The sequence below is a fragment of the Sesamum indicum genome, linkage group LG10, assembly GCF_000512975.1.
Source record: "Sesamum indicum cultivar Zhongzhi No. 13 linkage group LG10, S_indicum_v1.0, whole genome shotgun sequence".
NCBI classification, from domain to species: domain Eukaryota; kingdom Viridiplantae; phylum Streptophyta; class Magnoliopsida; order Lamiales; family Pedaliaceae; genus Sesamum; species Sesamum indicum.
The window spans coordinates 7,344,408-7,359,574 of NC_026154.1; the positions used below are offsets into that span (position 1 = coordinate 7,344,408).

The 15,167-nt window shown below is 33.0% G+C and overlaps 1 protein-coding gene across 1 annotated transcript in view; it reads right to left on the bottom strand.

Moving 5' to 3' along the window:
* Positions 1–3,028, bottom strand: part of LOC105172188 (E3 ubiquitin-protein ligase KEG) — a gene marked incomplete in the record, with an annotated part of 15,709 nt that extends 12,681 nt beyond the window's left edge. The window contains 1 exon segment of the mRNA XM_011093550.2: positions 2,050–3,028. Within this exon segment, the coding sequence (XP_011091852.1) occupies positions 2,050–2,822 (773 nt within the window).

Here is a 15,167-nt window from a genome sequence, read left to right on the forward strand (position 1 = left end):
CATACATGTATGTATATATAATATATATCCATCCATCCATACATAGAGAGAGAGAAGACAGATACACTAATACATACATAATGCATGAGAATGTATATATAATATACATACATACATACATACATACACACGTAGAAAGAGAGAGAGAAGACAGATACACTAATACATACATAATGCAAGAGAAACCATCAGTTTGACCACAAAAACTCAAAACAATTAGTAAATCGTGGTACAGGGGTACAAGTATTTATCAAGAGGTGGCAAACTGGAATACCCTAATCCTATGTGCCGCACAATTGCATGGAACATACAGAATAAGGGCGTGAATCGCATTAAAAAGCAATTAAAGTATCCTGTCTTCTACAAAAGGTTGTAGATTCACATGTAATGGGAGCAGTTTGAGCAAATGAAGATGGCTAATGCCAATTGCTAACCCTCTACTTTACAAAGCCGGACAAGTACAAGAATCAAAGAAAGGACTATATTGTGTTAGGTTAGATATGTGATCATAGACAAGTAATACAATATTAACTCTGCAGTCTTGATATAAGTGAGCACGAATTAGACATTAAGGCCATGTTTACTAACTAGGACGGGATAAAAGGGTGAGAAATAAATGTGGGATTAGAACAGGGATTTGTTTGAATAGGACAATTTTATCCCTGTCTATTCGTGATGATAAAAATTATGATTCGAAATTGATAAAATAATGCCACATTTACCTAAATGGATTAAAAAGGTAATTGTTTACGTCCTTTACCAAAAGGCCCAAAGATTCTACCATGTTTATGTCCTAGGATTGGGCCGGAAATTCGTCCTAATTATTTGTTTACTTTCATAATGTCCAGCCCGGGATTTTTACATATGCCCTAGAACTGTGAGCTGTGAGCCCCAAATCTGGACAAAAGGTGGATTATAATCCACCCATTTAATTGTGACAGATGATGCCCTGAATTTGGGTCTTAATGGGCTGAATTTGGGCCAATTCAAGGGGTATAGTCGATAATTCTCGCGGCTGAATGGGGACATTATGGACAAAGGACTTTTATCCTTGCACATGGACCTAAAAATGGGTTGAATTATAATCTGCCTTTTACCCAGATTTGGGGCTCACAACATCAGGCATTAGGTAAAAATCCCAGGTTAGGCAACAGGAAAGTAACAAATAATTCGGACGGATTGGGCCGGACATAGATGTAAACATGGCGTAATAACTTTTGTCACCATATATTCAGTGAATTGCTTAAGATTTGTTTTAACTGCTGAAAGATTTTTTACAAGCAATGAAACAAACAATAGAAAAATTTAAGGCTGCTTGACCCAGCAAGGTTATCAGACAAAGTTATATAATTGTATCAGCTAACCGGTCAAGGGTCTAAAATCTCCGACTTAATGCTATTATTGGTTCTGTCCTTATTCTTCAACAAAAGGCACCAAGATGTTTTAGTGATCCACCAAAAGTTTTACAGACTACACGTGGTCTAGCAAAAAGATGTAGGCCCATATCTTCCATGGCGTTGATCTCATCTTATGCTCGAACGTGAGCAAGCCACTACAGCAAGACTAAATGGACCAGTATTAACTCTCCCTCCGGAAACCCTAGAGAATCCATTTGGCAAGCAACGGTTCATCCTTGCTCAAAAGAAGCCGACAAAAATTGAGTCCTCTTGGACTGAAATTAAGGACAAAACTTGGAAAGACATTAAAATGAGCAAAATCAGACCTTTTTTCCTTTTCAATTCCGTTCCGATTTCCATTCCCACATCCGAACACATTGATGTCATAGACAGCTCAACACAAAACAGTCTCCTAATGCTGTTGCTATAGTGTATTTAAAAATGGCATATCAGTGTAAAATAAGTAAATAATAGTTAAAGAAAAATCCCGATTGCTTGACCCATTTGGATTTATAGTTATCATAATTTTATTACGGGAACCACTAAAATAACAAATCGAGATTGCCAATTAAGCATTGACACAAGCATAATCAATGAAGCAAAACTCTAATTTAGAGCATTTACTAAGATGTACAGCGATGAAAGTCGATACCTGAGGATCTGCTCAAGAGTGAGGCGCCCTTCATTCCGCTGCATTTCAGTCTGTACAGAACCATGACACCTATCCATCACCAAACAAAGGCTACTCTCCATCCTAGTGGCTCCGTGGAAAGTACAAACATTCCGGCACCACATAGATTTTCTCCTCAACTCCTCCAACTGCCCCTGCATCCACACCACATCAGTCTCTTCTCCAATAGCCACCTTCTTCACAGCCATCTTATGCTTACACCCTCGGCCCGACACAACTGCTGCCCACATGTCCACACCCGCTCTCCGACTACTCCCTTCTCCTATCCTCTTCACCATCTTCACCTCCTTATGTACCCCCAAATCTATTCGTCCGCCTTTAAACCCATCCTCCACTCTTCTACTCCCATTGTTATAAACACAACCACCAACACCACCACTACTACTGTTATGACCAGTAGTATTATTTCCACCACAACTGTTATGAGAAGTAATAAAAGTTCTATCATCATGGCCAGCTTCATTACCATCATCGTCTTCTTCTTCATCCTCGTCCTCATCCTCGCCCCCCTGGATCAACGACAGGACCGCGTAGTTCTTTTTCAGGGCGGAAACGGAGTTCCCAACTGTGGATACGTGGCGGCAGCGGGGGCAGGAAAGCGAGGAATCTGGGGAGGCGGTGAACATCTTGGAAAGGCACTCACGGCAAAACCCATGGCCGCATTGGAGTAGAAGAGGGCACCGCTCCTCCTCGTTGTACTTGTTCTGGCACACCGAACAACACGGCACCCTCATCCTTTAGCAAATTATTCTCCTGTTTCTTATTCTTGGGCAGATTGAATTCCAACAAAAGGCAATGAAATTAAGGGGAAGAAAATTCTCGGATTAGCAAATGGTAGAGAGGAAGAATCGTAGATCCATGGAAAAGGGTTTTAGAGAGAGAAAGTAAGAAGGGGTTGGAGGGGTGGGGTGGTGGGGCGGGGGGGAAGGTGAGCTCAGAAGTGAAATGGGAAAGCTTGATTGAGGGGTTTTGCTGCTGTTGTTTTTGTTTTCAGACTTGGGGCTTTTTATTTGGGTTTTTCTTCTTCTTTTTCTCCCTCAGACTCAGACATACTCTACAGCATTTCAATTGGTAAAACCTCTTTCTTTCACTTCTCAACCAAAAAAACAAACAAAAACTCTTTCTTTTCCTTTTCTTTATTTTTTTAGATTTAAGTCCAAACTATTTCCACAACAGGTTTTTTTTTTTTTTCTTTTGATATCTAACCTATTTTTTGAAAATAGATTATAAAAAAAATACTCCAAAACATAATAAAATAAAGGAAAAATCACATTGTAACTCCCTTTAAGTTTTGTGTAATTATATATAAATTCTTTCTGGTTTAAAATTTTTATCTACTACTCTTGAAGTTTACTTCTGCCTAACAAATAAAGCATTCTGTTAGTCAAAATTTATCGAATTTGATAATATTACAAAGGGATAATTACACTCCCTTCCCCTAATGTTTGGTGTAATTGCACATAGACCATTGTAGTTCGGACAATTACGTCTAGCAGTCTTGAAATTTGTTTCTGTCTAGCAAATAAGTCCTTTCGTTAGTTAAAATTCACCGATTTTGCTGATATTAACAAAAAAAGCCTGAATAAAAATTGATATTTATCCTCGATCGACTAGTTACTGACTTATTGGAAATCAGATATTTTTTGTAGATCAAACTGCCCCTTCTAACGGTGAAGATATACTTCCTCATGTGCATTAGTCGTGAGCATACATGAGGATAATTTAGTTATAGAAAGATTTATTTGACTTACAATAAGTCAGTAATAAGTAATCAAGTGTTAATATAGATCTTTTTTTAATTATTTCTTTTGTTAGTATCAATAAATCCAGTGAATTTTGATTAATAAATGGATTTATTTGTTAGACAAAAACAGACATCAGGGGTGTTAGATGTAATTTTTATACCATAGTGGTGCTACATGTGGTGCTACATTCCATTATGGTATCTACACAAATTTTTCTCTCATTGGAGGACAATACCAAATACATTTTCTTTGATTTTTATATTTTTCAACCATCTCAAAAACTTACACCAAACACCGATTTTAAATGGGAAAAATGGAATTTACACTCATGTGATATGAAAAATAAGCAAAAAAATACTTAAAAAAAATAAAATAGCAAATTATCCCCTATATTTTGAAAAATAAAGCAAATTGCCCCCTATCTAAACCATTAATAAGGGGGTGATTTACTTTATTTTTTAAAACATAAAGAGATAATTTGTGAATTCTTTTTTCTACAGGGAGGTATTTTCACATATCATAGGAATAAATTGCATTTTTAACCCAATTTTACATTGTCCAACGCATTTTCCACTTATTTTGTTTAATTAATTCACAATTGCATCCACCACATGTGTTCTTGTGATTTATAACATACACTAAATTTTTTTAAATTTCTTCTAATAGTTCTCTTGGTGAAAGTCAAATTCGTAATTTCGATTCTGATATTAATAACTAAATCAAACATGTATCGCTGTGTCAAAACTGCAGCTTCTAAAAGAAGCTCAACATGAAGTTTTTAAACCGTTTAACAGCTTAAGGACCACGTTTCAATATGCTATCAGTATAGAAGCAATTATTGTTACCCTGACCAGTATGAAAATATGCGTATGAGATTTTTACTCTTAGTCAAATATGGAGCTAACAAAAAAATAATTACTTTTTGTTCGTCTTAGTCCGGGTTAATTGCATTTTTCCCCTTAAAAGAATACTAATAAGTACAAAATCCTGAAAAAAATTAAAGAATATATTAATATTCGATCTTCAAAAAAGAAGTTTAATGCCACGTCAAGCAACAGTGTTATTATTTTTTTTCATAAATAATTTAGGATGTTACGTTGCCCTTTTATTTTTCTTAATAATTATCTTTAAGGTAAATTATAGCTATTTTTCCTGATGTTTAACATCAATATGAATATCATTTGTTGTTTGAAAAATTATAAATATCCATCTCAAATAAAAAATAATTATATAGCTCCTAAACAGTGAAGTAAAAATCACTATTTTACCCTTACTGAAATTTTTTAAAAAATAAAAAAAAGTATTTAAAAAAATATAAAAAAAATTCATCGTGGGTAAAAAAAATATTTCATAGGGAGTATTAGATCATAAAAATATTTTAAAAAATATATAAAATTTTAATTTATAATGTAAAGGTGCATTCTGGTCATATCAATACAAAAATTGGATGAAAACCTTATGAAATGGGCTCGTTGTTAGACGGACGTTAAAATCAGGGTGATATTTGTAGGTTTTCAAACAACAAAAATATATTTATAATTATGTCAAATCTCAGGAGAGGTGAGTGTAATTCACCCTATTCTTTATTTATTAATATTTTTATATAAATGTATTGTTTAATCCCTCTTACCATGGGCGATTGGATTTTATATATTTATATGCATATATTTGTTACTGTCAAATTGAATAATTCCGAAGCACAAACAACACGATGGTCAATTTCGTCTATATCTTTTGTCATTTAAATTCAAAAGTCAAAAAGTGAAGATGTTGTACATTAGACTATCTTTGCCCCACAACTATATATCCAGAGGTAGCAACTACGTTCTATTTGCAACCATGTGAAAAACTATTGTCATATACTAATTATTTAAATTAGGTTTGGCAATGGGTTCGGATAAATATTGGGATCGTCTCGAATTCATTTTATTTGGGACAGATTCGAATACTTCAGAAGTGGATTTTAGGTAGTTCGGAATTTAAAATTATAAATTTAATTAGATTTTAGGGACGGGTCTCGAGTTTTATGGTGGACCTATCTCGAACCCGTCTAAACTATTTATTTATTAGTTTTTTGTTAATATATTTTTAAATATATTTATATATAATACTAGTTATTAGAAACTTATTATATTACATCTAAAGTTCTTCCGTAATATTGCATTGTGGTTCTTTACATTAAATGTTTACCTATTATGTACTCTTATTTATTTTTGTCTATGTATAAACTAGCATGGAAGTAGTGCTATGTAAGATTATATATATATATATATTTTAAAGTAAGTAATTTTTTTGTTATATATTGCTATATAAAAGAATCTTTTACATTAAATAAAACTTTTATTTTTTATAAATAAAAATTAATACCTTTGAACTTTTAATCTATTTTAATTGTTGTAATCTATCTTTTATTCTTATAAACTCCTTTGTACTTCAATAATACCTTATATAAATCACTATTACATATATCCCCTTATATAAGAATACAAAAAATAAAATATTGATTAAATATATTATTTGTATTATATAAATCATTATTTATAAAAAAATTAGGTTGAAGTACATAAGCAATTAACGGGTCGATCGAGGGCGAGACAACAATGGGGGCAAGGCAGGGAGAGTTGCACATTTTGAGGGGGTGAGGAGCGGGGTGGGTTTTTATTTGGAGCAGGTCCGAGTTTTCTCAAAATGGAGTGGTATGGGTCTTGAGTCAACCCAATTCATCTCAGACCCGTCCTGTCCTGTTGCTAGCCCAGATTGGATCACACTCGATAAGTGTGTATTATTTAAATTTTATTATATTTATTTAATTGTATGAAAAAGTAAGATAGAAAATAAATAACTAGTCAAATTGATTGCAGTATTTAATGATTTTAAATGTGCAAGAATAGAATATTGTCGATGAAAATATTTAAAGAGATGGCCACCTTGTATAAAATAAATATGGTTGAAGGTATTTTAGTCACTCTATATTTTTTTAACCAAAGGTAGTTATTCGAACCCTCTCATACTTGATAAATAGTACAAATATACCTATAAGATACAATTCATTATATTATTCATGACATTTACATTCGAATACTAATAAAATAAATTGATAATTTCAAATAAAATAATACATTAAACTGAAAAAAAGAAATAAAAAATTATTATAAAAATAAATATATACTTATATTTATGGAATTGAACCCACAATCTTCTTGATGGTGAGGCTGTAATCTCACCACTTAAGTAAAGGCTGTTAGTATATATTAATATATATTGTATTTTAATATTTAAATTAAAATGCATGTCCCTTCATATTCCTCTTATTGAAGTTGAGGTTAGTGGATGTTTATGGTCATAATGTTTGTAATTATATTTCTTTAATACCATCATCCCACTACTACACCATATTCATATACATTACTACCCATTTATCACCACTTTCTATTACATAATTGTCCATTAATTCGCGTTAAGTTGGTGGATGATTTCTACACCTATAAAAGGGGATCATTCTACTTCTTTTGTGACACACATATACTACATGCAATTGTAAGAGATAGTTATGTTAGTTATTGGAAGGTGTTCTTTTTTGTGGAGTTTTGGACTCTACTACTTGTCCAGAGTGAGTTAGATATGACGTTGTCTGCCTGTTATGTTTTAGAGGGAACAAGTCAAGAGTTATACTGTTGGACCAGTGAGACGTTTGCTGCAGTCGGCTTGAATCTCCTTAAATAGAACGAGATATCCGCGCCTCACCTGAAAAATTTATTTTTATATTTTTAACTGTGAATGGTTATTTCTAAAACAATTTTAAGGAGATCCTATGGCTACAGTTGAAAAATCAGCGGATGTCAGTGTTGGAGATCTCAACAAGCCATTTGATTTCAATGGTACCTATTTCAAGAGATGGAAGGGTAAAGTAATTTTTTACCTAAGCCTTCTCAAAGTTTCCTATATTCTCACTGAAAAAAATCCGAACAAGGTCGATGACACTATCATGAATGATGATGAATATGCTATCTACCAAGAGAAAGTGGAGAATTATAACAATGATGCATTCAAATATCGGTATTATCTTTTCAACTGTCTATTTGATAATTTCTATGATTATTATGATAGAACATACTCTACTACTAAGAAAATTTGAAAAGCATTGTAGACTAAGTATGATACCGAAGAGGCAGGTGGGAAACATATGCTGCTAGCATATTTTTTCAATTCCAAATGGTGGATAGCAAAACAGTGGCAGACCAAGCCAATATTTATTATGATTGTTGGAGAGCTCCAGTCAGAGGACATCAAAATTGGAGATAACTTTGTTGTTTGTTCATTGACAAACTCCATCCTTCATAGAAGGAATTTTAAAAAACAATGCGCCACAAGCAAAAAGAAACGACACTTGTAACGTTGATCATGCGAATTCGCATGGAAGAAGAGGCAAGGGGCCAAGATGCACTTATGCAGCCACCTGAGAGCAATGTACAACCCATCACAACAAAGGTAAATTTAATTTCATCAAATAATGTCGCACCCAACTCTCACAGAAATACCTATTTGAAGCTAAAAAAGAAAATTTTTAAGGAAAATTATGGTAAATTTTCCAAGAAAAATAATGGGAATGTCCAAGCACAAGATCAAAATCTAAGAGTATATTATGTCTGTGGCAAGAGAGGGTATATTTCTTGATTTTGCAAATATAGAAAATGTGAGCCTGCTCCGCAAGCTAACGTGATAGAGGAGCCACTTACGGCAATGATAACAGGCATACACATGGTTGAAAGTGTTGACGGGTGGTGGGCAGACTTTGGTGCAAGCCGCCATGTTTGTTATGAGTAAATTAGTTCAAAGTGTATACTCCATTGGATGAGCTAAAAAACTATTATGCTTGGTGATCTCATACCACCCAAGTGCTTTGAATTGGAGAAGTTGAGTTGAGATTCACATTAGGAAGGATATTTACCTTGAAAGATGTGCTATATACTCCTTCCATGAGGAAAAATTTGATGTCGAGTTTTCTACTCAACAAGGCTGGCTTCAAACAGATTATGAAATCTGATCAATATGTAATTACTGAAAAAGGTATTTTTGTGGGTAAGGGGTATGCATGTGATGGGATGTTTAATTAAATATTGAGATGAATAAAGTATCTTCTATTTCTATTTATATGCTTTCTTCTATTAATTTTTGGCATGCTCGTGTATGTCATATTAATAATCGTTACGTGGGAATCATGAGTAATTTAGGATTAATCCCAATGATAAAAAAGGATTTTGAGAAATGTGAATCTTGTAGTAAAGCGAAGATCACATAAAGGCCTCATTCAAGTGTTGAAAGGAAAACTGAATTGCTAGAATTAATTCACATTGATATTTGTGAACTTGGAGGAATTTTAACTCGTGGAGAAAATCGTTAGTTTATCACTTTTGTTGATGATTTTTCTAAATATACTTACATTTAATTGATAAAAAATAAAAATGATGCTTTTGCGAAGTTTCAAGATTATCTCTATGAAGTTGAAAATCAATTCGGTAAGAAAATAAAAAGAATCAGTAGTGATAGGGGCCGAGAATACGAGTCAAATGAATTTAATTCTTTTATTACATTGTTGGGAATAATTCATGAAGTTACTCCACTATATTCTCCTACATCTAATGGTGTAGCTGAAAGAACAAATAGAACATTGGTTGATTTGACAATGACATGCTTATTGAATCTTGTGCACCTTCAAATCTTTGGGGTGAAGCTATTTTAATTGCTTATTATATGTTGAATAGGGTGCCACATAAAAAAAAAAAAAAACTAAATTAACACCTTTTGAGGTGTGGAGAGATTATAAGCCAAAATTGGGATATAAAGTTTGGGGTTGTTTAGCCTATGTGAGGTTAACAAATCCTAAAATTCCTAAATTTGGAGTAAAAGTTACAACTTGTGCTTTTCTTGGTTATGCTTCTAATAGTATAGCTTATAGATTTTTAAATCTAGAAGATAATGTGATTATAGAATCAGGTGATGCATTATTTCATGAAGAAATGTTTCCATTTTATTCTAAAAATAGTGGGGGTCAAAATATTGAAAAGAATATTTTACTTTTACCTAGCTCTTCCACTTTAGTTTGGAGGATGAGGAAAATAATGTTGAACTATGGAGAAGTAAAAGAGCTAGAGTAGAAAAAGATTTTGGTCCTGATTTTTATATTTTCAATATTGAAAATGACCCTCTTAATTTGAAAGAAGTTTTTTCATCACCTGATGCTATTTTTTAGAGAGAGACTGTGAATGATGAGATGGAATCTCTAATTCAAATAAAACTTGAAAGTTAGTAGATTTACCACCGGGTTGTAAAATAATTGGGTGAAAATGGTTCCTCCAGAAAAAAAAAAAGCTTAAAGTCGAATGGTTCAATTGACAAATTCAAAGCTAGACTAGTTGTTAAAGGTTTCAAGCAACTTGAAGGTCTAGAATTTTTTGATACGTATTCTCCGATAACTAGAGTGACATAGATTAGACTTTTAATTGCTGCTGCAATATTTGATCTGCATATCCATCAAATGGATGTAAAAATTGCATTTTTGAATGGGGATTTAAATGAAGAAATTTATATGGACCAACCTAAAGGTTTTGGGGAAGCAGGCCAAGAAAGCAAGGTGTGTAAATTAACTAAATCCCTATATGGCTTAAAACAGGCACCTAAGCAATGGCATGAAAAATTTGATTCCTGCATGATTGAGAATGGTTTTAAACTAAATGAGTGTGACAAGTGCATCTATCATAAGTCTTGGAATAATTCACATTTAATTGTTTGCCTCTATGTGAATGATTTGTTGATCTTTGCATCTACTTTGCATATTATTAAAGAGACAAAAAATATGCTTAGTAGTCACTTTAACATGAAGGATCTTGATGAGATAAAATTTATTTTGGGTATGAAAATTACCAAAACGTGTGATGGTATTTTTCTTGACCAGTGGCATTATGTTGATAAGATTTTGAGAAAGTATAATTTTATTGATTGTAAGCATGTTACAACTCTTTTTTATCCCAGTTTTCACTTAATTCCTATTGAAAATGATGATGATTTGATAAATCAAAAGGAGATTGCTAGTTTAATTGGAAGCTTGAGATATGCGACCAATCACTCAGCCTGATATTACCTATGCTGTAGGAGTACTTAGCAGGTTTACAAGCAAACCAGGTATTGAATATTGGCATGCCATAACAAGAGTTATGAGATATTTACTTGAAGGTTTTTCTGATGCTGATTGGAACACTTTATCATGTGATTCGTGTTCTACCACTAGTTATATTTTTATTTTGGGTGGTGCTGCTATTTTTTGGAAGTCTAAAAAGAAAATAATTATTACTAACTCTACCATGGAGGCTGAGCTTATTACTTTAGCTTCGACTAGTGAGGAAGCAAATTGGTTGAGAGATTCATTATTTCAAATACCATATTTTGAAAAACCAATTGCCCCAATTTTAATTCATTGTGACAGCACCATTGCGATTTGTAGAGAAATCCAAACCTATAATAAGAAAAAACAGTATTGTAAGATCATACTTGATAAGTGGTAATATCAATGTTAATTATGTTAAATCTTGTGATAATTTTACAGATCCATTAACCAAGACTTTGGCAAGAGAAAGGTTAAGGAACACATCAAGGGGGATGGGGTTAAAGCCTATATAATCATAAGTCATGTATGAGGAAACCCAACCTGGGAACTAGAGATCCTATAATCAGGTTCAATCAGAAAAACGAATCATATGATGGCTTGTCTTAAAATGCACTATCTTATCTTAATTATATTTCATCCCTATGATGTGAGTGCATTTATCGTATAAGGATTTGTGGAGGTTGAGTTTATTAACTCTTAATGAAAATCTGTAGCTTGAACGAGTGTGGTGTTAGACTTATAGGAGCACCCTTGACAGATTTCACCTATATGAGTGTGGAAATAGGCTGCTTCTTATGAGAATTGGGCTTATTCTAAAAAATACTAATGAAAATATGGATAACACAAGGTTGTACTGTGCTGGCTACTAAAACTCATGTTAACATCTTGACTGTTATGCGTGTGCAGTGATACTTTATTTCCCGAAGCAGTCATAGATCAAATTTGAGACAGAAAAAATCGGTATGGCCCAGGAAGCGATGGAGGCGTGAAATAAAAATTTTTAAAATCGATTCAAATGGGTGTTCCCTTTGAAATTTTTGGGTGTTTGGTGTTTGTCAAAAGCATAATAATAAATATATAAACATGCTAGACAAATGACTAGAGGATAAAATAAAAAAGCATAGAAACATAACATGAAACTTTACATTTTTTGTTTCTTTAGAAAAGCAGCAACGTGCATTGTTCTCTTTATGTTCTTCCTTCTGTTCACTTGAGAATTCAAATTAGAATTCCTCTAAGTTGTCCACACCATAAAATAGAAAAGGTATAGTTCTTTTTCTATTGTTAGATAGAATAAAAAACAAGAAGAAAAACAACTCCAAACAAAACACTATTGTTTAGAGCTTTTGGATTGTTTTATGTTCTAACTTGAATCCAATTCAATATAGAATAAAAAAGAGAATATTTTTGAAGAAAAAATTCGTGGCTTAGGATGAGGTTATGTTGGATATGTATGTAGTTTTGTATATCACATAAATTGAATTCAAAATTCAATAACTACTAAGTTTGCCTCCAAGGCAACCTATAAAACCACATGCATATAACCTCCAACCATGATGAAATAACTCCTCCATCATGTTCATCATGGTGAGGTGTTTCAACTCCTTCTTAACTTGCTTCAACCTCGCTCAAATGGACTACGACTTCAAATATGCACCGGGCTTGATTTAATCAAATTAAATCAAGCCCAACCAAAGTTCATTGGGCAATAATTAATTAAATTAATTTTAGCCCAACTAAGTCCAAGGGTTCATTTAATCTAATTAGATAAATCTAAGCCCAAACATTAATTAATTGATCCAAAATCAATAAATTAAGTCAAACCTAATAAATTAATCCAATTAATTTAAAGGTGTTAAGTTCAAAAAATTAATTAATCCAATTAATTAATTTTTGAGCCATCCGTCAAATGGATTATTAAATAAATATCCAATCATTTATATATTCTCCTTAAATTAATTTAATCCAATTAAATTAATTCATTTTTTCTCGAATTAATTTCAAATTAATTCCACCAATTTTATAGTGATTTGTGTTTGACTCTTTAGGTTTACCATTAGCTAGACATGGGCTCGTCCCCAACACAATAATTAATTAGATTCAATTTAATTAGTTTATTTTCAATTAATCATTAATAAAAAATTCCATCACCATGGGTGGCCCTCTAGCAACGGTTCATGGCACTAGAGACTAGGTGAATATTGGCGTGAACACTTAGGCTCCTGAGTATAATATAGGTTTCGGTCTTTCCATCATCCTTCTCCCTATCTAAGTCTAGGGTATGAAATTGGGCGTCGATTCCCATCCTGGACTATGCTCGTTAACTCGAGATGCATTTGCTCTGTTGGTTGACGTAGGAAATCATTTCCTACTCAACCAATCGTTGTGGCCACAAACTCTAAGAGTACGAACCATCTCAGAGCGCATATGAGACTCGACTGTCATATACTGACAGGTGACGGATTCTATCTTGGAACCCACCGTCCCACTATATATTCTGATTGCACTGAACAAGACTTGTAATGACCACATCCAAGATACGTTCATCTTTTCGTCAAATCCAAGATACAACCATCATATGCATGCAACAACCATGGTTCCTCAAGCCTAAGGACTAATCCCGTACAATCGGAGCCAGGAAGATCTAGTCATACTGAACAAGCCTCCAAGGCTTCCATATGACGACTTTTCGAGAGTCAGTTTAGTCGACTTGACAACTTTGTCAACCACCCACGCCGATGAAACACGACACTCATCTAATGAATGCAATTTAGTGCAAGAATAGGACTCTCAATGCCCAGTCTCGATGTCCTCAACTTGGAACGTTTTAAACCTGACCATAAGAAGTTGGTTTCACGGCCATCATTCAATGCGCAGCCCAACTGCATAGGTTGTACAATTTGGTTTGTGGGTTTAATATTAAAATGAGTGGGTGATTGTTAGTATATATATTAATATTATATTGCATTTTAATTTAAAATTAAAATTATGTCCCTTCATATTCCTCCTATGGAAGTTGAGGTTAGTGGATGTTTATGGTCATAATGTTTGCAATTATATTTTTTCAATACCATCATCTCACTACTACACCATATTCATACACATTACTACCCATTTATCATCACTTCTTTTAACATAATTGTCCACTAATGCACATTACGTTGGTGGATGATTTCTACACCTATAAAAGGGGATCATTCTACTTATTTTGTGACATACATATACACATATACACACATACTGCATGCAATTATAAGAGAGAGTTATATTAGTTGTTGGAAGGTGTTCTTTTTTGGTGGAGCTTTGGACTCTACTACTTGTCCAGAGTGAGTTAGGGTTATACGACGTTGTCAGGCTGTTGTATCCTGGAGGGGACAATTCAAGAGTTATACTGCTGTACCAGTGAGAAGTTTGCTGCAGTGGGCTTGAATCTCCTTAAAGAGAGCGAGATATCTGCATTTCAACCTGAAAATTTTATTTTTATATTTTCAACTGTGAATTGTTATTTCTACAACGATGGTTTCATCAGCAAAGCTGCCCTTGTAGTTGAAGAGCTATATTGAAGTTGCTTAGCCTAGGATCACTCGATCTGCCCTAATGGGCTTAAGTTGTGAAGAAATGCACAAGATACTAGAGTTGTAACTTTTATCTATTATCTATTAATATTATAACTTTATTGTTGCTGGTGATTTTAATTTGATATGCTGCATTAAAATTAGCTCTTAGATGTATCATGCTAGACTGAATGTTTTCATACTTATTTTATTATGTACTTCTCGATGTTACCATCCTAAATAATGCCTCAAATTTGCATTCGAACCAAGAAGGAGTCTAGAATATAAAGGGGAAAAATCTATACCCCTGTGATAATAGGAATGTTTAAAAAACCCCCTATGAAAATGAAAGTATAAAATATTCCCACTGTAATATAACATAAAGTTCAAAAAAATCCCTTCGTATAGAAATTGATCGACACGCGCTTTGATTGCGAATTTGCTATGAAAGTACCTTTTTCTTTTGATATTTTTGTCCTTCTCTCACATCTAATATATATAATATTATATATATCTATTAATAATAAATATTATATATATCTATTAATAATAAATATTATATATATCTATTAATAATAAATATTATATATATCTATTAATAATAAATATTATATATAT